Source organism: Pundamilia nyererei, unplaced genomic scaffold (assembly GCF_000239375.1).
Source record: "Pundamilia nyererei isolate P.nyererei 1_Seehausen unplaced genomic scaffold, PunNye1.0 scaffold00115, whole genome shotgun sequence".
NCBI lineage: Eukaryota > Metazoa > Chordata > Actinopteri > Cichliformes > Cichlidae > Pundamilia > Pundamilia nyererei.
Genome location: NW_005187516.1, coordinates 873451 through 901320, shown reverse-complemented (window position 1 = coordinate 901320; position 27870 = coordinate 873451). Strand labels below are relative to the sequence as shown.

At 41.7% G+C, this 27870-nt stretch overlaps 1 protein-coding gene across 2 annotated transcripts; it reads right to left on the bottom strand.

Annotated features, from left to right (window-relative positions):
* Window positions 1-862: 862 nt before the first annotated feature.
* dnm3b (dynamin 3b) lies at window positions 863-23592 on the bottom strand. Of its 2 annotated transcripts, none has more exons than XM_013913119.1 (21): window positions 23255-23592; window positions 22387-22713; window positions 20455-20528; window positions 20060-20209; window positions 18875-19078; window positions 16670-16768; window positions 16281-16441; window positions 15758-15900; window positions 15476-15611; window positions 14772-14839; window positions 13993-14131; window positions 13758-13844; window positions 12546-12616; window positions 12299-12353; window positions 10614-10727; window positions 6657-6766; window positions 5111-5225; window positions 4348-4512; window positions 3960-4195; window positions 3685-3858; window positions 863-2561 (listed from the first exon to the last, which is right to left on the bottom strand). In XM_013913119.1, the coding sequence occupies exons 2-21, from the start codon at window positions 22545-22547 to the stop codon at window positions 2519-2521; spliced, it is 2505 nt and encodes an 834-aa protein (XP_013768573.1). In that variant the 5' UTR covers window positions 22548-22713; window positions 23255-23592; the 3' UTR covers window positions 863-2518. The 2 variants fall into 2 exon arrangements, with proteins under 2 accessions (XP_013768573.1, XP_005741993.1); XM_005741936.1 differs by having other exon boundaries at window positions 22387-22552.
* Window positions 23593-27870: the final 4278 nt, after the last annotated feature.

Below are 27870 nucleotides of genomic sequence, written 5' to 3'. Positions count from 1 at the left end.
CTCTGGGCTTCAAGATAGCACATAAATAAGACTTTAAAACCTTTGAGGAGAGAAATGGCTGCAGTTTTGAAAGCATTTTTTTTATTCAATTTTATTTATGTAGTGCCAAATCACTACACCATGCAGATTTAATGCTTGCAGAACTTGGTTTGGCATTGCTTTGCTTATGTAAGCAAGGCCTTCTGTGCCAAATAGCTTGTCGAGATTACATGTTGTTCTAAAAAATGCACATATTGTTCACGACATTGTTCACATGTCCACCATCCAATGGAAATATGGATGCTAGCTTTGGAAGTAAATAAGTGTATCTTGAGATCAGATTTTCAAAATGTATAAATAGTTATTGGTCAACAAACAGGACAGTTTGTGGCCATTGAGTACAAGTTTTATCCTTGTTCTTCACATACAAAGATTCGTTTTTCTGAACCATTTAATGATATTATGTACCATAGATGGTGAACTTGCTAGATTATTTGGTAATTGACTTTATTACTTTTGAGATGTTCCACCATGTGTTTATTAGCATTATACAACTTTTTCAGTGTTTTTGTCCCTTTCCTCTTTTGGAAAGTGATTAATTTGTGCTTTTATTTACATTTTACAAAGCTTTACAACAGGAGTTTCATTTCTGTTCATTTTACGGTTGTGTGCTCATCCTGTTTCTTCAGGTGAACCTCTTCTCTTAAGTCCTTCTTTCACTAAAAGTGTCATCTTCTAACCAAAAAGTTTGAATCAAATATTTTTGAAGTTAAAGTAATAATAAGATACTAATTGTAGCAATAATCACATTAAATTTTTAAACCTGCATAGAAATACAAGTCCAAAATCCTGTGAATGAAACAATAAAGAGTCTGGCAAAGTGTGAGATTATGAGGGAGAAGTTTATTGAGGAGAGATACAGAGACACAGAAAATAACAACTGATGCATTTCCCCAATTTAACAGTACGCCCTCTGCTAAACAATGCAATTTCACTACAAATGGAACCGTTTTGCTGTTGGTCATCAGCAGATTTATCTTTTTTTTAATTACCTTTACCTATCCCCTTCTACATTTAGCTTTGGCAATACAGAATTGTAGTTCATGCCGGTAAGGCAGTCTAAATTAGAGAGAAGAGAGCATTTAGTGAGTAGAGACACGAGAGAGAACGATTAAAGCGCTAGGATCCTTGATGAGGTCTTTATAGTCCACAGGTACAGTATCTCCTTATCATTACCTACTTTATATACATTAGAACACAGTTTAGGCCCACATACACAATAACAAACTGACAGAGAAGCACTTATACGTTGACAATACAACCTTGAGCGCTGATACAAACGCTGACCAGCCAGCTTAAGTGATTGCGAGTAAAACGGAAGAGACTAGAAGAGTTTGAAAATAGGAATGCTAGTCATGATATGCATGGAGTCGCATGTTTCGAACCTGAGAAAAAGGCTAAATGGAAACATGTAAGAACATGTCCTTTCTTTGTTAATGGATGAACGTGTGTTCTGCCACGTTAAAATAGGTATTCTTTCTCTTTTCATCTTACTGTCAGCGTCTGCATCGAAGCTTAAGGCTGCAAGGGTCACAATTTGACCATTGTTACAGCACAGGTGGACACCTATGACGAGGTTAAATGCAGTATTGAGGCTGTTTTCTATATAGAGAGAATACTGAAGGTGCTCCTCAGCCTTGCTATGTGTGTATGGCTGCTACTACAACACAGGAACAACTCACAAAAGTCCAACATTAAAATTGACCCCGGAGGGTTTTTTGATTCATCATTAACAGCTTTGACCATGAAAACAAATAGAAACTGAAACGCCAACAAACGTGCAGACAGACGGCACATGCTCACGTGTTCCCGCACGCCCATACACACGCACATACACATAGTTATCCGCACACGAAAATGCATATTCACACATATACTAAGTTACAACTTCTGTTCCTAAGAGAACATCAAGCTGATATTTAACACTTAGGAGGGGAGGGGGCATTATACAATAAATTAATACAATACTAAATCAAACTCAGCCTACATATAGGCAAATTAGTCCCTCCCCCATATACATACGCACAAAACACGCATACACGCACGCACTCTACACACATACACTCCCATGCAATAAAAGCAGCTTATGTGCCATGCTGCATTTTGGAATGAGTAGGGCAGTACGACTGCTGAGCGTATTTTCATGTAGAAGCAGCAAAGTGGGGGCGGTGGTTGACTTGGCAAAGGGTTTGTGGACGGGGGAGAGGTTCCAGGGACCGATACTGGGTAGTGGACCTGCTAAGCAAACCTGGACCACAGGCGAGCAACAAGCACACGTACACATACACCACAAGACAAGTACCATATTGTACATAAATATATGGACATCGTCACCTGGCAGGAAATCGAGGGTCAAAGGGGGTCAAAGACTTCAGTGTCAGCACTAAGAAGAGACCAGGACAGCAGAGCCATGGCTAAGAGTGGGGGGATGAAATGGATAAGGGAAGGAGATAAGGATATGGGGAATCCCTTTATATGATTATGGAGGGACTTGTCTTGTAGGAGATGGAGGGGGCCGCCGACTTAGGGAAAGTATAGGTAATTATGTGGTGTGAGGTGCCGTAGAGCAGGAATATAAGGTGATTTTAGAAAAGATGAGAAGAAAAAAGAAGAGAAGGGAAGACGAGATAAGAGAGTAACCTTTAGTGTTCACACAAATTTAAAAGATATTTCTTTACATCGTGAATAAGATATGTAAATAGGAAATTAACAAGAAAAAGTAAAAACTTTGTCTTCCACACTAAAGCCAAATAAATATAAAATCTGAGGAATGTAGAGATTTTTTATTGAAGCAGTTTGTCATTTTGGGAAATACAAGTCTGTATTATACTGTGCTCATTTCTGTAAGCTAAATATTAAGCTACTACTAGCAGTAAGTTAGCTTAGCCTAGCATAAGCTAGCCTGGTTGGCTCAGTCAGAATATCTGGCATAAGTTTGGGGTTTTTTGTACAGATATGAGCAGATATAATGTGTTACATTATACTGGCTAACTGTGTAACCTTTACGTACTAGCTGTTTCCTGCCTTGTGCTGAGCTAGTGTAAATGGGGATGGTGGTAGCTTTGTGTCAAGTGTGTGAATGTTAGCTAGAAAGCCCTTTAGCATTGAAAAAAGGGCTTGTTGGAGTGGGTGTCAATGAATGAATGAGCCATATTGTATAAACTGCTTTGAGCGCACAAGTAGATATGAAACCAGTGCATTTAACATATTCACAGTAAAATACAGAAATGCCAGTGAGATCAGTGTGAGGGACGTTCCACATGGTGTTTGCCATAAAGCTAATGCACATTTGCTCAAACCTCCTTCTCCTGAGAATTAGTTTCATATTGCATTTTATTTCAAAATCTGTGTATTTTTGAACTTTTAGGTATACCATGTGACTTACAGAAGAATCTGTATTAATATTAAACGGCATTTACTTCAGGTCACTGCTCAACTATTGTTAGTTGACTACTACAGAAGCCCCGGGAGAGCAGATTGCTGCTGAAAAATATAAAACTCATAAAGAGCACATAAAGACCTGTTTCTAGATTTACTTTTCTCAAATTTGATCATTTCTAGGCGATTCCATATTTTATTCAGTCAGTAAATGAATAGAGTACTTAATACAAAGAAAAGAGAACTGGAAGCGAGGACTGTACTCACCTTGGGATGCTAGGAGGGGCCCGATTTGGGCGGCTGGGAGCCTGAGGGCTATCAGCACTGTTATTGAAGGGCCCCAGGGGTCCTGGGCGGTTTGGTGGTGGCGGGGCCCCTCTGGGAGCTGGACGTTGGCCTGAAGACATCCTCCTTGGAGCAGTGGGGCTGGGAGGAGGAGACCTGGACAAGGCGAGATATGCGGTAACAGAATATCGTCATACCACCAAATGCCTTTATTTCAAATGGTCACAGTCTCCATGTGTACTGTAATTTTACTTTACCTGCGACCACCAGTAGATCCTCCCACCCAGGAGGTGTCAACAGGTGGAGGCACTGGGACAGTAATGGTAGAAGTGGAGATATCACCGATGATAGCCAGCGCCTCCTTCAAGGCCTGGTGGGTTCTCAGTACCTCGTCTCTCCTCTGGGCCTGCTCCTGGGACTCATCCATTAGGGCATTCTGGTCACCGGCAGAGTACAGCTGGGCCAACAGCTCTGCGTTGATGAAGTCTTTCACCTAGTGGCAGAAAGAGGTAGTGGAAGATGGAAAATCATAATTGTGAAAATGAAGAAAAAGCACAGTCCTTCTGCTGTTTTAATACAGTAACAACCAAAGAAAATTAGTCTTTGTTTCCTATTTAATGAAGACATTTAAGTATTTATTTTTACATTGTTGATCATGAGATGCATGATGGTCTTGGGCATGAGGTCCCTGATGCACTTGTTGACTATAGCCATATAAGAGTCCACCAGGTTACGGATGGTTTCCACTTTACGCTCAAGCTGAGGGTCCATGGAGAAGTTGTCTGTGCTGGTGGTCGTCTCACTCTCAACCTGCAGTGTAGAAAGACAACATTTAGATCCATGCTGGCAAGTGTACATTTGCATGTTAACTTCAGATTTTCTATAATTTTGCTTTGTTCTGTATATTTTATATTGGATTTGTTTTTTACTTTAAAGCATAGTATGTGGGATCACAAGTCACCGTATGTTATGTGTACACGAGTGTTTTCCTTTTCCCATGTTGCCCTGTATGTAGTTGTAATCTTCCCATTTTATTGTAAAGGTTAGTTGCTTATGTGGATTTCTGTGACCTTTCACATCTTTGTTCTTCACCCTGCCCTCATTATTTTTTTTTTGATTTAGTTCACCTGTGCCTTGTCTGTGCAAATAATCCATGTGATATTTGATCATAGTCTTGTCTCCCCGTCTTGTGTCTTTTCCTGCTGGCTTTCTGTATTTGCCTCATTTGGGTTACTGGATTTTTTCGTTGCTGCAACTGCATCACTTTTTGTTCACTTCAAGTTTTCTTTAAATATGTTTTGATTAACTCTAACCTTAAACCTGACCTGCCTTAAGCCTCATGCTCTCAGCAACTGGCTCTACATAAAAATTAAATGAAAGGAGCTAAATTAATGGAATTTTTTCCAACCGTAATTGTCTTCTCAGGATAGACCCCAGCACGTAGGAGAGACGATTTCCAGCTGTCCACATCATCCTGAGAGTCGCAGGCCAACTCCAGGGTGCGATTGTCCTTATACACATTCCTGAGGACAGGAGAGCATGTGTGAGACAAAGCGAGAACAAAGCTCATAATCTGTACTATCCCATGTAAAAAAGTAGAAGAGTGTATTTAATTAAGCAAATAATCTGGATTTCTCAATTTGAAATCTGCTTCTGATACAGTATCAAACAGAAGGCCAAGTTGAACCCACTGTAAAAATCATATATTTCTATAGCAGACAGTAAAAGGGAGAGGAACTTTAATTTAATGCATTTAATGCTTTGTCTATTACTTATTTACTTTGATGCAATATGAATGGTCATGAATGACGTCTTTATCAGTTGGAAAAGCTGTAAAACCAATAAAAATTATAGTTAAAAGTCTAAAATTCATGCCTTCTACCCATCTGCCAAAGCAGTCCAGTGGGCCAGATGAGAATATTTGGCGGACCGATTCTGGCCCTCATGCCTTCTGTTTGACACCCCTATGCATTGTCACTGTATTTGCACATAATCAAATTCAGATGACGATGCAAAAAATGTCTAATTTTTTTAAGTTAACAAGAACAAAACTTAGAAAACTGATCAGGTACATGTGAAGGCGATCTCTCGCCAAAATTATTCGATCAATAAAAGTAATTTCCCTTCACCTTTAACTGGCCACAAACTAAAGTCATTTCCATTTCTCCTTTTAGGCTATGAAACAGAGTCTGAGTCGAACTCACAGAGTGACCTTTAATATTTAAGAATGTGCAGTTTAAAGTTTCAAACCTCTAATGTGAGGCTATCGTGTTAAAAATAAACAGCGGCAGAGAGCACACACTGAGCAGTAACTTAAATATGTTAATCTCTTTATTTTACTTATTTATTTTATTCTCCATGCTTGTGACGATCAAAGTAACAATTCTTTCTGCAGCATTAGGCCTGCCAGTGTTGCATTTTCTTTATTTTTTACATTCTTCATATCTATTCCTTTGAGAATGCCTCTGATTAGAGTTAGTGGTGCTCAGTTGATGAACAGAATCAAATGACACATCCAAGCCTCTTTTTAAATATGTACAAATCAACATATGTATATGCTTATTTGCTAGATGGTGTTTTGGCACTCTGCACATACATCAGCTCACTACTGCAACATCAAGACCTTCAAGGACCTCAGTTTGTTGCGGCAATTTTCTATAACATGCGCTGTCTAAAAGATAGTGTGTCGTAGCACCAAATGTACATCAAATGTAACTGTCAAACTTCAAAAACTGAGAAGGATCGAACCTAAATCTTTGTAGCTTGTCTTAACCTGTATTCACACTCCACTATAAGAAACATAATCCCAAACATTTCAGCCTCTGCTTCAACACACAGGCCTCCGTCTTCTCCATGCGTGTGCTCTAATAAGTCTTGGTTCCTCTAGGCATCTATAAATCTGACTATTACAAAGGTTAATAAAAAAGCAGATATTTGAAGGTCTCTCAGCTGACCTTGACTCCGTGTTAAAGATGCAGAATATGTGCTTGCTGGACATAAAACTCTTCTCCACGTCGCGCACCTTCAGGTTGTCCAGGGGCAGCATGTACTTCTTCTCTTTCTCCTGCGGACCAGGAAAGCAGAAGGTACGTACCGCAATCACTTTTTTTTAACCGAAACATTTTCATCTGTCATGCAAAGAACAGCATTATGTGACATAGGTAAGAGAAAAGGTGACATCCATTTTTTTGTTTTTTGTAAGAGAGGAAAAAGAGCTGAAAGAGTAAGAGGAGGGACAGGAGGGAGGAGGAATGGGGGAGAAATGAGAGTGGGAGGTAAGAGGGTGGGGGGGCAGTGGGGTGAGTAGGTGGGAAGGGAGAAACAGAAAGAAAAAGGGAGAAGGAGAGCACATGTGGAAGTCATTACAGTGTGGGTCAAGACACAGTCGTTCTTCACGGTGCGTTTTGCTGGTGGAGAGCTGGTAGCTGTCGGGCGGGGAAACTCTGGTCGTGGTTAAGAAGGAGAAAACGCTGATATAATCGCACAGGAGGTCCAGATAACACACCACTCAAGCAGTGGTGTTGATGTGGAGGACACACAGGTTCTGGCAGGAGCTGTGACAGATCTTTTATTTTTTTCATCCCAGCCTTCATCTTTCTTAACTGTCTTTTTTTTCCTTCTATCCCTCCCCCTCAATATTTTTTCAATATTTTTCCTTCCCATTCCAGAGGGGCCCACTTCCTGCCTGATTTTTCTTCTTCTTTTTTCTTTTTTTTGAATGAGGGAGAGAGAGAGGGAGCAAGAGAGATTAAATGACAGCCTGGCGTTAAAACTCAACATCTGGTAGTGCTTAGCAGCACACAGGGAAGCAGGGAAGGAGGGAGAAGTTAAAGAGATGGCGGCTGAAGGAGGGAGGAGGAAAGACCGAGAAGAAGAAGTGCTGAAGTGGATTTACAAAAGATTTGCAGAACAAAGTCCACATCTGGCGCGATGGTCTGGAACGTGGTGCTAGATGCTTGCAGGTAAGAATTAAAGGAGATAAGGACGGGAGAAGAAGACGCAGGAAAACTCTGCAGACCCTTCTGTGTTCTATTCCCCAAGGGGTCACTACAACCCATATATGGTCACACAGGTCCCCTCCCTCTTCCTCTCCCTTTCTCACTCACTCACTCACTCCCCCCACCTCTGCCTCCCCCCCACCCTCCGTCTCTCTCTTTCCCTCTTTTTTGTAATATCCCCTCCCTGAACGTGTAGCCAGTCTGTCCCGGTCGTCTGAGCGAATATGCCACGTCAAGGCTGGATACTCCTCATGGCCGGCGTGACCAAAACGGACCGCGAGGGGACCCCGAGCTTAAACGCCCACCAAAACAAATAAGCGAGAGATGCGACCCAAAAACCAAAAGGGGGGAAAGAGACGAATGCGGATGAGACAGAATCGCGCTTTTTTGAAAAGTTTTCGACACGCTGGATCCTTTGCTGCCAAAATGGAGAGGAGGCGAAGGGAGGGCACGGACGACGGAGCCGCAAGCATCTGGGGAAGCAGGAAAACCAGCGCACAAGGCCTGGCTCTAATTCCGGCTCCGTCCACCCAGTGTTCAGACTACCTGTTCATTGTCATACTGGTGTACAGTAGTCTGCACATTGGTTAGACTGGGCATGGACCCTCTTCTGTCAGTCTGTCTTTCTGTGTCCCTTTCTCTCTCTCTGTTTCTATATCAGGTCTTTGACATGTGTGTGTGTGTGTGGGGTGGGTTTGTTTTTATTGCATCTTTTGCCTCTTCCTCACTCTTCACTATTTTGAATCTTTTTGCAGTCTGTATTTGTTCCGTATCCATCTGTATTTTGTCCAAAGCGCCCTCTAACGCTCACCACTTTCCTTTCGGTTCTTTTGGGGAATAAACATATATCACCAAACATCACCAACACTAAGTGCAGCTTTGAAAAACCAGGGTGTAAAAAAAAGAAGAAGAAGAAAAAAAAAGAATCAGTCCAATCAGAAGCTTTAACCCACAAGCTCGCATAATTTATGGCATGAATGAGTAAATGTGCAGGCTGCTAGCCTGGTGCCTCTGATGAAGATGTGGTCCTGTGGAAGTGGGGGTGGGGGGATTGGGGAGGAGGAGGAGGAGGAGCGAATGTGGCTGCAAAGCATCAAACACAAGCCAAAGGAACGAAGGGCCAATCAATCAAGTGGAGTTTGAAAATACAGTCAGACACCTCCAGGGAAGTTATTTCAGTGGGTGGTCAGAATGGGACTGGAAAACTGTGAGGCACAGGACAAAGGAGCTATAGTAGACTTCTAAGGTGTCGAACGCTAAATGCTAAAGACTGATAGGAAAAGTGCGATAACGCAAATAAAACAAAAGAGAGCTATACTCATAAATATGGCGTCAGCTAAGAGCGATTGTTCCGTCTATTAAGTTGAGATCTTGTGCTGGAGCTCTTTTGCACACTGTGACACATTTAAGCATTACACATATGAAGGATTAAAGGAAATGACTGTCATGAAGTGATTGGTAAGGATGTTGAAGGTCGGTCGAATTGCGGGAAGGGGGGGGGGGGGTTGAGCAGGGCACTGATATTGAGTCGAGGGGTTTCTCTTCACCGCAAACACTGGAGGCTCATGTTTGGATTACAAACTTATAATTTTCCTGCCAAGAATGCGAGCAGTTCCAAAGTAACTGGCAGCCACATTAAGAGGGAGAGAGAGAGAGGGAGAGAGTGGGTGAGTGTGCAGATGTGTCTATGTGCATCCACGGATGTGCACGTGCATTGGGACTATAGAAAGTTCACAGAGTGTAAAACAGAAATATACAAGGCGAAGCCAGCGGAGTCTATAATTTCCTGCACCACCACACTGACGTCTCAAATGACAATCTTTGGACTCGGCGCTGCGCGGCCCCATGTGCTGGTCTCAGGGCTGAGTGTTCCTTCTTATATATTTTGGGTGTCTGCGATTGAACATTTGGTTGGGATTTGGTCCTGTTCCAAATTTGCAAAAGAAGAAGAAGAAGCAAATGCCTAAACTCCCAAAGGAAAGAGGTGGGGAGAGAAGAAAGAGAGATATGAGGGGGGTTGAGGGGGGATTCGAGACAAAACACAAGATGAACGGAAAGACTGAGTGAATGACAGAAATGTGGCCAAAACTCCTCGCAATGGTGACTCATACAGTAAACTGCTCCATCACCGTGATGATCTGCCGCTCAGCAATGCCTGAAAAATGCACAAAAAGCAGTCGACTGGTCTGGGGATAAGTCGAAAGAACGCCCAATTGGAAGCACATATGTTGTAATGAAGTCTGCAGAGAAGGCTATTGTCTCTGTGCATTCCCCTTTTTGGAGCCGTACCACAGCAAGAGACTAAACGAGGCCCAATAAACAAGCAGAGACCACACCGACTGGCTGAGGGAGTTGCAGTGTGTCTGCCTATCTACACTTGCTGTGCAGAATATCCTCCAACCTGTACAGCAGGCACAGACAGGCAGATAGACATCAGCCCACCAAGATTAAGCCAGGAGGATGGACCGAATGCTTCATCCTGTTCATGCAGGCTTGTGGTGCAGATGGTGTGCTCAGCTACAAGACCAGTATGCTGCTGCTGGTTGGTCTGTACTTGATATTTTCAAGGATAACTGAAATAAATAAATACATAAAATTCTTTTTGACCAGTGATTTGAGTCATGTATCCATGTAGAAAGTTGAATGCTCCTTCCTTTCAGCATAGCGTCTTTAAGTTTTAGTTATTTTTATCCCAGTATAGTAAACGTGTGACATAATATCAGTATTTTCAGGAAGAAACAAAAAATTCAAAGTCAAAAAGTCTAATTAACTATAAGGAGACAAGCGTGGATACTGAATCCAAACACTTAAATCCTGGCCTCCTCATCACAACAGCCAACGCCTCACACAGCACATTTGAGCCACAGAAATAACATTGTATAAAAATACTGATCATAGCCGCTTTAAACCTACCTCGTCATCCTTGAACCAGGAGAGACTCTCAGCAGTCAGGACAAACCAGTACTCCTTGGCTCCTCCCTTCATGATGCTGATATTGTTAATAGTCAGCCAGCCTTTGCGGATGACCTGTGAGGTGGAAGGAGGTGAGGTCAGAAAGTCAGGAAGACATCTACGGACAAACCCTGCCCCCAAAAAAGTAAATAAAAACATAAACTACACGTAAAAGAAAGAGAACGACACGGTCCTAATGATCAACGACTCCTCCGCCTTTCAAGACGGACACCGCAAATTAGTGCAAATCACCCAAAGCATGACTTGCGATGAAATGCGTGTGAAGGTCAGGTTAGGTGTGTCTTTGTGACTCACGGCAGAGCCGAGTGTGTGACTGTGTGTCAGTGCGATCTCATTCACTGTGCTCACAATGCCACAAGCAGAGGCCCGTGTTAGCTGGTTAAGTGACCGCCGTGTTTAGTGCTTCAAGCACACAGAGTGTGTGTGTGTGTCTCCTGTGGTGTATTAACCCTACAAGCCCTACATAAACAGGCCAGAGGGCACAGTGCCAAGTGATTATTAGGTTAGATTACTGTCAGTCTTACACCGCCTAAGACTCACAAAGGAGGTTACCCGAATCATTACAAAGCCTTTGTGTCTTAGGCCCAAATGAGAGAGCTGCTTTGTAGCTGAAAGCATCCCAGGACACCAAAAAGAAATCTTTTTTTTACGCTTCTTATCTTATCTTAGAGATTTACTTTAACAGCCATGCCAAAAGCACATTTTCACTATTACATGTTTAGCTGGTAACCCCCTGTAGTCTGTGGGCCTTGGTGGGTGTAGGCGGTGTTAGAAAGCACACATTTATTAAAGAAAACTCTTACGATCAGGCCTGATGCAGGAGGAGAGGAGGCCTACAACAGGAAGGGATGTGGGGGTTTTAGACACCATGTGGCACTAAAAAAAAAGGCAAATTTTCTAATGCAACTTGTTTTAAAGTTGACCCTCTGTTGATCCTCTGGCCAACAGAAGTGTACACAGCCAATTAGCATTCTTTACCTGTCAGAGTGGAAAATGAGGAGAAAATGTTTTCTTTTATGTAGCAGTGCTGGAGAGCACCACACAATGGGCTGAGTTGTTACTGCAGGCACAAATTACATTGCAAACCATAACCCACAATGAGCGATACTCACCAACAGACACCCAGCTAAGAGGGCAGCTGAGATTCTCACTAAGGGATGGGGATGAAATGCAAAGTGGCACCTTGATGACACAGGAGGGGTTCAAACAAAGGGAAATGTCTCAACAACAACAACACCAGTGATGATGGTGGCAAAAAGTAACAGAACCCAAGAGATTCTTTCACTAAGGCTACTGGAAGCAAATAAAAATAAAGAAATAAAGAGATCAAAATAAAACACACTGTTCAAAGTTGGTGCCCAATTAAAACATAATACAACATGCATGACGAAAGGGAGAAATAAGTAATAACATAATCTAAAAAAACAATGCAAAGGTAAAATGCATATAACATAATGTTTGTGCAATGCATAAGATTTACTCAAATGAAAGAGAGTGCTTTGCACAAGATCTCTTTCATTTCAGCTCTTTGTATTTTCTTTGCAGTAGCCATCTTGCCGCTGTGTGGGTGTGCGGTACTCCCTCGACCTCCACTGTTTGACACACGAGACGTGACAAATGCTCACCTGATTGCCTGCTGAACTCTGGCTCTTATTAGTCTGACTGCTCCTCTGCTGCGCGCTGCCGCCCAGAAGCAACAAAACAGAGATGGAAGGGCGATGCGGAGATGAGAGGCAAACACAGAGAAAATAGAAGGTGACAAACATGATGGGGTAAAAGAGGAGTTTCTAAGCATTTGTTTTTACTAGCCTGACATGAGCAGTATTAAAGAATGCATCATAGTAGAGCTAAGTTGGGGGATTGGCTCTTTACTTAGCAAATCCAATGAAGTCTTCGTGGTTAGTGTTGATGTAAGAGAGCTGGATGTCAATCAACAGCAGAACCTGGAAATGAAAATCAGTGTGTGAATTTGGGTAAAATATTCGCATTGACTTTCTTTAGTTGGACAAGCAGCATTAAGACCTCACTTTTTTCTGTACTTTAAAAAAATGGACATATATCCAGTGTGTCAACTGGTTTGTGAAACCCTGTTATGAATCATAGACAGTATGACACACAAATGTGACTTCTGGGTTGGAAAAATGAAGTCAATGCTGAAGTGCCTTAAACCTGCACTGGTTGCAAGTAACTTCCAATCCTATAGAAATCTATAGGGATACAGCTTTTTGATATAAACACTGACCTGTTCAGTTTGTGATCTCAGTCACTCATTTTGGTTCATGTTGAATAAAACAAAATTGAATCTTTATCATTGTGTTTCAAAGTATTAGATTATCTGTATGAAACTGCACTGTCATTGACTTAACAATGTGTCAATCATGTGTTATTAGCCTATGAATATGCAGTTTCACAGGTCAAATTGTCATATCTATTGTTTTGCAAAGATTTGATTTATTTTATTTATCTATTTTGTATATTACATTAAATTATTTTGAAGATGTTGACAGTAGAAGCTCTCAAAAACTTCAGAAAGAAGCAGTGAGATAATGGTAGCTTACACCCATCTTTTATTCTGTTTGTTTAGCAGTGTCAAATTTTAATATTTGTCCATGTTGGTTTCTTTCTTCTCAGGAAAAGACCATGTTCGGGGGGAAAGATGGAGTGCTAAGGTGTAGGTTGTATTGACACAACAGAGACACAGCTACTTGCTAATTAGTGCTAAGTAATCTCATAGTATTATAGTGTACTAATATAGTGACAGCTAAAAATTTACTCACTAAAAACCAGAGCATGTGAAGCAACACTTAATAATCTGTCATATTATTGTCAAATATTTGCACTAAAGTGCCTCAAAAGACTCGTTGATGCTCGCTAGCTTGAGCAGTAGCCGGGTTAGCCTATGTTAGCATGAAGAATTTAAACAGAGAAACAGCTAGCTTGGCGCTATCCAGAACATAAAGCCAAAGTGTGCCATTTGTACACAAGTGACAAGTTTTGGAAAAATTGTGAGATAATCTTTGCTATTTTTTTATATTTGTTTTGTTTGTTGCCTTTGAGTTGTTACTAAACAGTAACAAAACAAACCTGATCCTTGGCCCGACTCTCTCTGTCTCGTATGTGAGACGTGACAATTCTCTCAGTTTCCTCACGCAGCATGGGGAAGCATTCCAGCTGAAAACATAGTAAACAGCTTATGACTCCTTCTACATAATGAATGTGAAATAATATCATAAATAATGAAAAACTTTAGATGAAAACCCGAAACATCAGTCTGGTAATATTGTTCCAGTACAACAAAGCCAATGAGCAGAAGCGCTACCTTGTTAGAACACTGGCGTACGGTGTTAATCAGCTCCTGGATGACCATGTCCACACACTTGACACAAGGCTCCTTCAGCTTTATGACCTGCTTCTTCACGATGGCTTCAAATGCCATGTCTGGGGTGAAAAGTCCAGTCCTGAATCCCACGAAGAGTGCAAGAAAAGAGATGATGAACATTAGTAACACATGTTTTGGTTCCACATATATTCCTGCTTTTGATTTGTGTTTTGATTCAGTTAGATGTAACCACAGCCTTCACATGTGGTTCTGAAAATAAATAGATCACCATCTTCTACTGACGTGAGTCACTGCAGACCTGTTTTTGTTTTTGGAAGGAATTCAGGCTCAAAATGTGGTGGTGTCTTAAATGTCAGATTTTCTCTTGCTTGGGTGGCATTTTTTTTGGTTCCAGTGGCTAACCACTGTGAATCAATATAGAAACACACATAGTCAGAACTGAACATAATAAAAGAAAAGGCCTGCTCCACCCCAGTTCATAAATACTCATACAAACTTTATACTTTCAGGCCTTTTCACAAACCAAGCTCAATGCTGGTAATTTCTCACCATACCAGAATGAATATCTGTGGCCACAGCCAGAAAGTGGTGAGCAGTAGCAGAGCACAGGCTCAAAATGTTTGAGGAACTGGATGCTTGAGCTTGAAAAACTGGCATGAACTACTTTTGGCAAGTTGATGTGGGCCTGTACAAGGGATTGTTGGAACAAAGACTAGTTTAGGCAATATCATATTCTCGCCTGATAGACAAAACCCTACCTGATACCGTGGATGTTCTTGATGGCATAACTGATCTCGCGACGCATCTCCTTCTCATCACACTCCATCTGCGGAGAACCGAGAGGAAGAAATGAAAGAACTGAACAAATGTAATGGATGGGACAGCGGGAAGACTGCAAGAGCTCTTCATGCTGAAAGATTAAAGAGAAAGAACATTCTGCACTCGGAGTGTGAAGAAACATCGCTAATGGTGAGGCTATTTGAGGATCATTCAAAAGAAAATCACAATAGAGAATAAAGGATGGAATTACAGTGTGCATGAAGAATAGGGAGGAAGCAGAGGGGGAAAACAAAGGAAGAAATGATGTACTTTAGTCATATACATCCTTCAAAACTTACATTTGGTTAAAATGAGAAAGAAAAAAAACGAGGGGTGTCACTGTTTCTGCTGTTCCAGATTCACGAAACAACAGAAGGTGGAGTTTTATGTCATTAGGTACTAATATGTACAAATAGGCCAAAGCTACAACTTATGACATGCCCTCATCTGAAAATGCACAGGGAGGATTGGGGCTAAAAAAAAAAGAAAGATACACCATCCTATTTAATCAAACAACTGCCATATAATGTTGTTTTAAAGCTTTGTCATTTTAAAGTATCTGTGTCATTTTAAAATCCTGGCTGTGAGACTGTGTTAAATGTGACCCCAGTGATTGCATTTCGTTTTAACTTCAGTATATCACCTTGACCAACTCAAAGGGGAAACGCTCATGAAAGATGCGGTTGATTTTTGCTCCACCAGACAACTCCACTGTGTCCACCTGGTCCCCTGAACCCTCAATTCTCTTCTCAAAGTCCACGGAGAACTGCTGCACCATCCTGTAACATGAAAAATGGAAAACCTCAAAATAAATCAACGATGATTCATCATATTCAATATATGGTAGGATTTCTGCAGCAAACACATTTTCTGCCAGCAAAATCGAATCTGAATGCTTTGTCCGTGGGAAAAATGGGGTACTGACTGCAGCAGCTGCTTGGTTTTGCGAGACGGGTCATCGGGTCGGTATCCCCGGTATTCCTCTGCCTCTTTATCCAGAGCCAACAGCTGGGACTGCAGCTTGCTGCGGAAAGCTGGCAGGGTGTCCCGGATGTGGTTGGTAAGTTGCTTTAGAGACACAAAGCCACCATATGAAACGCATTAAAATCATGGTTTCATTGATAATTCTTACATATTTGCCATTTTTTGCAATACAGAATAATTACAGTCAGGACTGTTTATTTTACTGTAATCAAGGAGGATTTAGCCAAACACTCATTCAGTTACACTGCAGAATGAAAATGTGAAATGTTTCCTCCAGTAAATGATAAATTATTAGGAGCTGAGCTAGAAAGTGTGAGTGTGTTTTCCATCTACTTACAGTCTTATATCACCCACACTGATATGCTGTATAATGGAAGCCATCAATAAAAAAAAAAGTAGGCCGCCCTCTTATTAATTATGTAAAGTGTATGGTGGAGAAGCATTGGTGGGGAACCTGTGATCACCTGGTTGAGCATTTTCTGCAGGCGTGGAGTGCCCATTTTCTCAGCCATGTGCCTGTATGCTGGGTGGGACAAAAAAAACTTCCTCTCGGCTTCTAAAGCTGCCTTAATGTCCTTCCTTCCATCAATATCCTTCTGACTGCGATTCACCACTCCGATGTACCCTGGGAGCGAACAAAGATGAATATAAAAAAAAAAACGAGAATCTTAGTAGCAACTACACGAGTAAAATAATGAGAGAATGGATGTGAAAGCAGGTAAAACCTGGACAGACATTTGATTCTGAGAACAAGAACACAGATTGAAGTTTTCAGAGCGGAGGAACTGTAGGAGAAGAGAAATGGCAAGAGCCAAATGGAAGCTGGCTACATCGCAATAAAACAAACACACACCTCTTCGAAGTGGAAGCAATTTGTTCTCCAGGACATCACGGGCATCTGTGCCCTCATCCATCAAATCCAATTTGGTGATCACTCCAATAGTCCTCAGACCTGGAAAGGGCATCAAAAAGACGTACAATGGGAAAGGAAGTGATAGTCATTAGGAAACACTAGTTTCTTTTAAAGGTTTTGGGTTACTCTTTTTAAGCACAGAATTAGATTAGAATTAAATTTTTTGCAGTTTTGCCTGCTTTTAAATCAAACAGTATGGATGCGACTGAAGTGCAGACTTTCAACTTTAATTCAAGGGGTTTAACAAAAATTTTGCTTTAACCGTTTAGGAATTCCAGCCATTTCTGATAAAATACTTGTATTATTTTAAATATAAGAACCGTTTTCTATACTTGAAAGAAACTCCTTCGCATTTAGTGACTGCCTGAAGTCTAGAACCCATAAACGTCAACATATGCTATGTTTACCCCCTTAAGATGACCATCTAGGCTTTATTTTGTGGGTCCCTCTGCCTTCAGTTTTGTCTTCAGTAGCGGAAACGCATGCTCTATTGGGATGGGATCCGATTTTGCCATTGAAGAATATTCCTTTTCCTTGAGAAGTCTTTGAATTGCTTTTGCAGTATGCTTGGCTCATTGTCCATTTGCACTGTGAACCACTGTCTGATCAGTTTTGCAGCGACAGCACTCCTCACACGTCATCCTGCTGCTTCTATCAGCAGTCACATGATCGATAAACACTAGTGACCCAGTTCCACAGCCATACATGTCCATGTCATAACGCTACCATCACCATGTCTGATAGATAACGTGGTATCCTTCAGATCATGAGCTCTCCTTCTCCTGTTTGTCTCCTCTCATCTTTCTGGTGCAAAGCAATCTTGCTCTCATCTGCCCAAAGAACTTTTTTCCAGATCTGTTTTCTGGCTAATCTGGTCTTCTTGAGTGTAACTTGTGGTTTGCACCATGTATTTCCATTAATTAAGGTGTTTCTAGATTGTAAACCTTGATAATATTAACGGTTTATGATATCTCTCAGGTTTTTCAGGCAAAATGATGGCCTTCCTCACTTGCACTCACATTTCTTTGGGCCCAGTATTTAAAATGTCAGTGAAAAGCTATAAAATACAAAATTTTTTACCTAACAACAACAGAACAGACTTCATATGGCCATGAAACTGCTGTCGGTCAACCAAGAAACCTTTGAACCTCTGAAAATGGGAAACTTTGTATAAAAATGGGTGTAATTACTAAACAGTGAATGCCATTTTTTTTTTCAAACTCACCAGATTAATGCTCACAGCTTGCACTTCAGTTACACACAGATTGTTTGATTTAAAATCCACTCTGGTGAGTATTTTGTTTTTTGTTACAGTGTAAAATTATACAATCCTCACACTGAGCAAAAAAGCTTATATTACACATCTTCCTTTTATAATTAACTACACATTTATTGTTTGTTGTCCATTATACTAAATGTTCCCATTTGGGGCTCATGAAGGTCTGGGCCTTAATCCAGCTTTGCATCCAGCTCTCGCTGTACTTTATTGCTTCCCTTTTTCCACGCTTTGTTCTTCTTTTCTCTATTCTAAAGCATCCTTTCTCTGTTTCTGCTTACCTCCTGTATTCCTTCACCTCACTTTTCTTGTCTGATATAATTCGTCTTTCACACAAGGTTATTTTGTTCAAGTCCTCTTTTTAGCTATTTCACCCTCTTGTCCACTTGTGTATTTTCGTCTCCTGTCTGAAGGTCAAACTGTTCAGTTAGGTGGATTCTTTTCTCTTTTCTTATCATTTCTATTCATCTCATGCAGCTTTTTCTTACCCCCAACTTATCTGCCTATCTTTATTTCCACACAAGTTAAGACATTCGTTTTCTTTCCCTTTCCTTGTTTATCATTTGATTTGTGCATTCCTCATCTCCATTCTCCTCTTCTCTCAGACCCTCGTTTCTAATAAAAATGTGACACTTGATCATTCCCTACAGGGAAATTCTGCTTCCACATTCAGAGCAGTCAAAGCACAAGGTCAGACACTGAGCACCCACCCTGCAGCTGACAGAGATTGAAAGTTTTGCTGAGGCTGGCCCAGTAACCACAAAGCCACTGTGTACTGACTTCATTTCCTTCAGTTTCTCATTCTACATCCTTGCTACAGCCTCTTTTATTCCCAATATCTGGTGCTTACCCCAGCATCCTTGCCTTACCCTGGGGGTCCACATCCTTCGCCAGTTTCAGGGCATCAGAGTTGGCCAGGTCAGTGTTGGCCGGGGTGACGGCCAGGATCAAGCAGCTCTCTCTGGTGATGAACTGCATGATCATATCCCTGATCTGTTGCTCGATGTCCGCGGGCTGGTCTCCGACTGGCACCTTTGTGATCCCCGGAAGGTCGATGAGAGTCAGGTTCAATACTGCACAATCAGAGGAATGCAATGTAAGAACTGGCCATACTGGTTTGACATTTCTGTGATGTGCAGCTAGTCCAACATTCATTTAACTATGGTGGTTGATAACTAGAGCATTTGGCTAGATTTCTCAGTCTGTTCAACTGTTCAACAGTGCATAAATATGTAGGCGGCTCTGAGATACCATAATTTAAATCAGCAAATTAGAGCAAACAGCTAAAGGGTAAATGAGTAAATACACAGCTATGCACGCTTTTACTAAGTGCAAGCTAGTTTTACCTCATAAGTTATCACCTGTTTCACATTTCCAGCTTAAAATTAGCTTTTTTTAAAGTGTATCATCTGTGGTTAAAGCTTTATAATAATACGAGTAGTCATTTTTGCAGCAATAAAGTTCTGTGAAGCAGATACAGTGGGAGAACAACTTCCACTGACGACTAAACAGGTAAATAAAGTGCTATGAAATAAAAGTCTTAGTCGGTAAGCCAGCCATCTCTCAGCATTTCAAGGCAGGTAGATGATGCTATTAGCTTTTAAAATGAAAGACAATCCACATTATCAGTTTGACAGAAGGTCACAGAAGGTGGGAAGCTAAATTGGCTAGTCTATTATTTCATATCCCTTTAATTCTGAGACTTATATGGCTATAAAAAATGCCTCTTCTTAATAGCACAAACAATCTGAGGGCAACACAACGGAATATGCTATGCAACCATATCAATACAGAGCCTTTAAATGATCTGGTTGCCTGCCTGCCTTTCACATCATCAAAACTCATTCATATCCAGCACAATCATTTCACAAGCAAAACTATCTTCTTTGTTTCTAATGACCCAGTTTTTAAAGAGTCTATCTGCCAACTGTTCAAACGAGGAGCGAGAGTATGATGACTCACAGCTTGTCACGTTCTAGTTTGATTCAAAAGTGTTACTGCATACTGGCACTTGGCAGTAAAAAGAGGAAAAAGGTGAGTTATTCCTTTCGCACCATTAGGGGAGTAAACCCGCAGGTTGATGGGGACGGGAGATATGCCTTTGTTGGCCCCCGTGACACGGTCCGTCTCTCCCTCGATCTCCTGGCGAACCTCGTCGAAGTCTGTGAACTTTTTCCCTTTGCAGTGGAGGAATTCAGCCCATTCTGAGAGGATGAAAATGGAAAGCATATAACAGAGATTAGTAATGGCTGTGCTGCATGTGTCTGAGTGGAAAATAATGCCAGAGCGGGAGGGAATAAAAGCCAGAGAGAGAGGGGAAAAAAAAGCAGTACCATTTTAAAAGGAGAGAGGAGGAGGCTGCATTTGTGTGTTTTGTATGTGTGTTTGTGTGTAAGAGCATGTGTGTTTGCATGCTAGCAAGTGTGGGTGTGTGGCTGTGTGCACCCACCTGCAGAAGAGTTGATAAGCTGCAGAACCAGGGGCCTGCGGGTGACAATGCCAGATCCACGGGGCAGAAAGTCCCTGAGGACAGACAGCCAATCAAAACTCATTACATCAAACCGCAGCAAATGTAAACCTCTTTCCAAGAAAGGCTATAGATAGCATAATGATAATGTTATTTACAGCTTCTACTTTTGAAGCCTTGGAAGGCAAATTTCTTATAATTACACCAGTTACGATGGCATGACAGCTAGCATAAAGCTTTCAGTGTCATTCGTGTAGTCTGCTGTTGGCCATTTCAAAACAAGTGGGGGAAAAGGGGCCATTTTAAAACATGTCCTCTGGCTTTCAGCTGCTGCTACTGCAACACAATAACTCTAACAGTAAAGAACAACCTGACCCGATAAACAACAGGTCAGAATAGAGAGCTGCATCGCTGACGGCGAGCTCTCCCAGTTTAAAATAGTGACTTGCACATGCAGGCATGCCACACACCTATCAGCCTGCCTCTCATGCTTTAAGGTCTGTTTCAAGAACCTTATTAACACATATTGACCCTCAGAAGTCCCTAAAGTGGGTGAGTTGTTTTTCCTTTTTTTAAAAGCCCACTACTTGTCCATTCAGCGCTGTGCAGAGCCAGTGCTGGACAGATGGACCGTTACTCAGCATCACGACTCTAAATGAGGGCTGAAACAGAACTAAATCAATGCATCCATCTGGAACTGCGTGCTTGTAAGAACATGCAATATGTGGTTACAAAGACATTCAAGCTAATGGCATTTTAGTTGTGCACCTCCATAAACACTGACAGGCAGGCTTTAAAAGAGTGGCCAGAATGGGTGCAGCAGATAACGACTGACTTACAAGTATGTAGTGTGGTTCAAGCTTCAAAAACAGTAGTAATGAAATGGCATCTTTTAATAGACCCTCCCTGCATGTAAAATATTCTCATCTAAAAGTAAATGTCGACACTATATGCTGTAATGTATGCTTTCGAGTGTCTGGAATCTGAGCATAGCTCCAATAACCCCGCTGGTATTCTTTCCAGAGACACAGAAATCATCACGGCCAACAGCTTGTTTTGCAGACAGAGCAGTGGACTTCTCCCCTTAAAACGGACACGTGACGGGATCCCTAATCGATTTAAAAAGCAAAGTTCTCATCAAATTTAGAGAATATACGATTAGTACGTCTCTCTATTAATAGACAACTGAGGGACGCTATAATTAGCTGTCAATTAAAAGGTCCCCAATCTCTTTAAAATGCATGGTTATAAAGAAACCATGGCAACACATTATTGTCTGAGAATAGTGAGATTTTTGTAGCAGATAACACACTAGTAGCTACTGGACAGCAGGAAAAAATGTCATTGTGGAGCCTGGATGTATTTCTCATTTTCAGATTCACTGCTTGCTGCTTATGGAGTTGGAAAAAAACAACAACAACCCAGATATATAAATCAAGGGCGAAAAAATTATGAATATTCATGTGTTTGGAGAAGTGGGAGCTGACACCTCTGCATGAACAGTAGGATGGTGCTTTTATAAAGGTTACATGCAGCAATCTGCATTTTACACAACATCCGAACATAACGCCATCAGTACATGGTTCACGGAAAAGCAGCGGTTATTATTTTTAGGGTTGTGAGGTGGCCTCCTGCAGCTGGTGCTGATTGGGCCAAAATCCCCAAAGGTGCTGCTGTAACCCAAATAAAGCCTCCATCCCCTGTTGGCGGTCACAAGATATGGATATGTGGTACCAAAAAAAAGAGAAAATAAAACAGCAGCACAGAAAGTGACTGAATCTGCTCGCCTTAAGGTGCTTCAACTGTGACTTAAAGCAGGGGAAAGATGGTCTGAACTCTATGGGGCCAATCTCTTATGTCATCCTCAAGGTTAAAGTGAGAAGGGATTATCCTATTTCTGTTTGTCAATTTTACCTGCCTACAAAGTTCTCCAGCACAGAGCTCTTTCCTGCACTCTGGCCTCCGACCACTGCGATCTGCGGCAGGTCTAGGTTGCAGGCCTGGCCGATGGAGCTGAAGGCATCCTGCAGCTTGTTGACCAGCGGGATCAGCTCCTCCATGCCACGGTTTCCCATGGTGCCTTTAGACGGAAGGAATTGAGAGAGAGAGCAGGAGGAGGAGGAGAGATGAGGGGGAAAAGATGTGGCTCTGCTATATTAGTCCAGGACTACCGCGGTGCTTGTTGATGTAGTGAAGTCATCTAGGCGCGCATTGCCCCGAGCCAAGCGAGGGTCGGACCGACTGTGGAAGCAGCGGAGAGACAGAGAGAGAGAGAGCGGACAAGAGAGAGGCCAAGAAGGAAACATACAGCGGGAAAAAGAGCGAGAGAGAGAGAGAGAGAGGCGCAGAGAGGAGATGTGAACAGATAGGGACAGACAATTGAGACAATTGCGCAGTTGCTTCCAACCACCACAGCCCCCCTCCCCTCTCTCCTTTTCTCTTCCCCCCACTATTTCTCTCTATTTCTATTTCCCTTTGACACAAAAACACACAATCACAGCGACACACACACACACATGAAGGCTACACTTTCAAGGGCATTCGGTGAGCTCCATATCGCCACCGTGCGCAGTCCCGTGCTCCGGGAGGCTTGACAAATCAAACACGAATCACGCTTTAACAAACGGCACAACAAAGCATCCTTCGCGGCGAGAGGACACACACGCATACGGTGATATCGCAATAGAAAACAGCTACCAGTAGAAAAAAATTATAAAAAAAATATGCAGCACGGGATTGATGCCAAGATTGTGGTAAACTATTGTGCGGCTGTGACATTTACCCCGCCTCAGGATTCCCTCGGTGTTTTCAGTGCCCGGTCGCTGTCCAGTGCTGAAACGAGGCGCAGATCAGGCAGCAGAGACGAGTGACACAAGACCCTCGGATGATTATACGAGCACCACCTGCTATGGCGGTGCATCGGCTTAGCGTGAAACTCCTGTGCATTAATGGTGCTCGCCTGCGGGGGCTGGCGTTACGCTCGGCTGGATGTCAGAGCTCTCATCCCAAATTTGCCTTTGACAGATTAATCATTTTCCCCTCGCTCTCTCGCTCCTCTTTTTTTCCGCGGTGTAATTGCGAAGCTGTCAGAAGCTATCGACGCTTCGGAGGACCAATAGAAATCTCGAGATTGAAGCCGAGGCAGAGAAACGCGGCTCCCTATTGGCTGGGCGAGTACAGGTTAGGCCTACCTGAGCCCGCCCCCTGTTTACATCCGTGCCGTTTCTGCCGCTGTGACTCATGCGGCACGGCTGCGCATCGCTGCAACAGAAGAGGTGAATGCGCTCCTGCAGATCCCCGCAGTAGCAGCCGAAAGCAGCTGTCGTAAATTTCTACCGCTTTCAGACGTGGCACGGTCGTTTTATGACACCTTGCTTTTATAGAATATGATCCTGTATGGCACTCAAACCACGCTCGGTGGTGTAAAGAGCGTATGGGGTTTGCTCTTGAGCAGGCACAGACGTGTGAGGCCTGGCCTCCTGACTGGTGGAAGCGGTCATGCGGAAAGGACGGTGCCATCCTGCCTTAACCTCAAGCAGGACGGCATCTGTGCCTGGTAGCGCCGGGTGACATCTGCTGTCATCAGAAATAGTCTTTAAGGAGAAAACTGGTTTGCTTTCAAGAACCCTGAGCCGAGAGGTTAAAGAGTAAAGTGCTGGCTCATAAATGGAGGCCACAGTGGAGCCTTCCATTTATTTAAATTATAGTAAAAGCTCAGGGGTTAGCCGGCATTTCCCCTTTTCATTATGGCCAAGCCTTTCAAGCCGGGTCCACTCGTAACGTCACGCTGTAGTGAGCACTAGAGGGCAGTAACGACCAATGCTTACTGGCCTTATCGTTGAGAAAATTAAAACGGGCTATTTCATTGAAAAACAAAAAATATCGGGACAATTACAGAAAGTGGAGAAAGTACTATCAAGTCACTGCATTAAAGGAGTTGTCTTTAAGAGGGATGCTGACAGTGTGACTATGTGAACAGTGTGAGCTTACCCATGAAAAGGGCTGTCCAGTAACAACATCAATCCAACACTTCTCTCTCGCCATTGCTTTCATCCCCTGCCAAAGCTCGTGTGTCCCGATAAATCTGGGGCAAGGCCAGAGCTGGTCTCCAGGTCAGTATGTAAGCCTCAATAATGCAGGTGGGCCTGTTTTTAGATCAAGACCTGGCAGCTACCTTAATACATGCTTCAGTACTTGGTGGTCAGCAGGGGCACCTTAAAAATGAGGTGCTGAATGATTTATTGGAGATTAGTTATTGTGGCTCTGGGCCACCAGGTTGATATTTACTGATTATCTTAAAAAAATAAAACATAAATATAAAATAGCTACAGCACTCTAAAAGAACACAACCTTCTAAATGTTTGTGTTAATAGGAAAACATGGCACCACTTCCTGGTAACATCAACATCAGGGATGCCGCAGAGTATTTGAAATAGATAAAAATGAATATATATTAAAGTTTGTGGAGAGCAGTATGGACTTTTAAATAATTTTTTGGAAATGTATCCAAAATATTTAACTGTGTTCATACTATAGATAATAATTACATAATCAGTCTGAATACATCTGCCTTCAGGTGTTATTTAATCATCAGGTCAGGATCAGGATGACTCTGATGAAGGCCACAGGTTGGTCAAGCAATAAAGCTGCTCTTCATACCCCAATATTGAGCTTCAGCCTCTTTCTACACTGATTAGTGCAGAACTATAAATCAGACATCAAAAGGCTGTGTCCTGTCAACTCACGATAACTTAGGTACTTGGTTATCTAGGCAAGGCAGAATGAATTTATTGCCCAGCTTATAAATACATTAATTCAGAAATTAATTTCTAACATGTTTGGCACATTTGATGAGATGTTTATTTATTGACTGATTGTTTATTTGACTAAATTGAATCCATATTTCAATTTTCGTTATGGCACTTTCAGTCCTCCACAGTGTGTCTGTGTGGACGTGTGTATTTGCTTGTAATTATATGCGCACTTTGAATGAGAGGCAGATGGTCAAGAGCTGGTGGAGAACATATTATTGGCTTCAGGTCAAAGAGAGGCCGGGGAAAGGAGTTATCAGCATGCCGGTCTCCATGAGCCACTCCATCATGGCCTTGAATCATCGATTACCCATGCTTGACTGCAAACAGCGTTTGGACAGGATGGTGGCATCTGCTTACCATATCTAAGCTCGTAAATCTGGGCCCTACTGTATCCGGTTTAAGACGTACCAGAATGCAAAGTGCTGTACAGCAAAGTCCAAGAAGAAGCCAAAGACAGCAGCGCACATGTTCAGTCTGATGCCGCATTAAATGTGTTTCTAAGGAATTCCTTGTCCTTTCATTCTCTCTAGCACGAGACTGCACGGCCCAGTGAGACGAGCCAAAGATATTCTGTTATTCAAGATGAAACTAAATCAGTGTCTGTACTTGGGAAAGTTGCAAACTATTCAACTAAATCAGGGAAAATCTTTCAGGGATTTTCTTAATTTTCCTCATTCGAGGCATTTTGAATTATGTTCCAAAGGGGAAGGAGGCTGTTGTTAAAATGTCATTATTTCGGGGAAATAGTGGCCCTCTTACATAACACATCTTTAAACAGCCACATGCTGTCCAGATCACAGATGGAATGAGGGCTGGTTTTATAGTGAGGAAAAGAAGAATTTACTGAAAGTGTTGAATGTACACGTTAGAGGAACTGAAGTCCTGTAAACAAATATTTTAAAAACAACACATCTGTAGGGTGACACTGCATCAGGAGCTACTATTAGAATTGCAGTGAACAGAAATTCCATAATTTTCATACTGTGTATTTACAGTATGTGAGGTAATGCCACAAAAGACACTGATATTAGCTGTGGGCAGGTTACAAGGCAATTCTGAAAAGTATGGTGTCATATTTGAAACCTTAACCTTTGGGATCTTTCTTAAAACATTATCATTGCAACTCCAGACTGAAATATCTCCAGAGGTCCTGGGTAGATTCTGGAGATTCACATCCCTTTGAGATTAAATGCAAAGTGGTCAAAATTCCAAACTCTTCCTAATTAGGATTATTGGGTAATTTTAACTTTGAGATCAAAGTATAATCTACCTACAGAGCAAGTAGCATGGCTTGTTATTCCAGCCATCTATCTGTTTTCGTAACCACTTATTCAATATAAGACTGTAGGATGCTGGAGCCTATCCCAGCTGGAGTGCACCCTGGTCAGGTCACGAGTCTTTAACACAGAGACAGACAGCCATTCACATCCATAATCACACCCACGGGCAACTTAGAAGCACCAATAAACAGAACAAAAGTTTAGGTAAGGTTATGATTTCTAACAGTGCAGATTTTTTTCCAGCTTTTTTTTTTTCACATGAGCAGTTTCATATCTTCTAGCTTTTTTTTCTTCATAATTTGACAGTGTTCACAGTTACAGGCCCTCAGAAATCTCACTTTTATCCTTTGTTTTCTGTAATCAACTTTGAGCATCAGTATCATGAGATATAACATATATATAAGCAACAAGCTAAAGTCTGTGACGTAGAAAAAGAGAAACAGTTTGTTCTTTGATCTCATAAACATGAAGCAATAATTCTGAGTAAAGTGCATCAGAGATATTTAAAAAAAAAAAAAGGTTTATTTATTCAAATAATTAATCAATATGGAAAATCTTTGTTATAAACTGAATCTATACCAATGAAGTACATTTCATTTGAACAGACTGCATTAAATTTAATGTTTTACATTGTACTTATGCAACAAAATTACATAGGGAATTTACATGGAATTAAACTACTTAAAGTCAGTAGGGGGAATTTTTTTTTGGACTGTGTTTTACATATTTCCCGATAATTCACTGGATAAAACTTTAAACTGAAAACTTTTAAATCCCACATCTCTACATGGATCACGTGACTGCTTAAAAATCATAGCAATTTTGACGCTAGCCTCATCTTCTAGCTCAGGGGTGTCGAACTCCAGGCCTCAAGGGCTGGTGTCCTGCAGGTTTTAGATCTCACCCTGGGTCAACACACTTGAATCAAATGATTAGTTCATTACCAGGCCTCTGGAGAACTTCAGGACATGTTGGGGAGGTCATTTAGCCATTTTAATCAGCTGTGTTTGATCAAGGACACATCTAAAACCTGCAGGACGCCTGTGTTCTAGCTGATTTCTTCTGTGTAAAAATCATTTTCTATAAAGTCTGATTTTAACACCAACAATTAAAATGAAAATAGTAGGAAAAATTAAACTAAAAAAAGATTTCGGTTTAAGGCTGTGACACACTATGTGGGTGTTTTGGCAGCAGTTCCTGTCAGACCCAAAATATATTTTCACCCTTGAAATTTCCACGCAGCAATCTCTTGTACATAATAAGTTATGAGGGTTTAAAAATGCTGCATAAAATAGCACAAATCT

Bases quoted from the DNA above. Each gene is read 5' to 3' on its own strand.
- dnm3b (XM_013913119.1), bottom strand. From the start codon at position 22,547: ATGGGAAACCGTGGCATGGAGGAGCTGATCCCGCTGGTCAACAAGCTG. The intron at 20,529-22,386 runs GTAAAATTGACA...GTCTGTCCTCAG, and splicing joins CTGGAGAACTTTGTAGGCAG to GGACTTTCTGCCCCGTGGAT. The intron at 2,562-3,684 runs GTGAGTACAGTC...ACTTTCCCTAAG, and splicing joins GCCCCTCCTAGCATCCCAAG to TCGGCGGCCCCCTCCATCTC.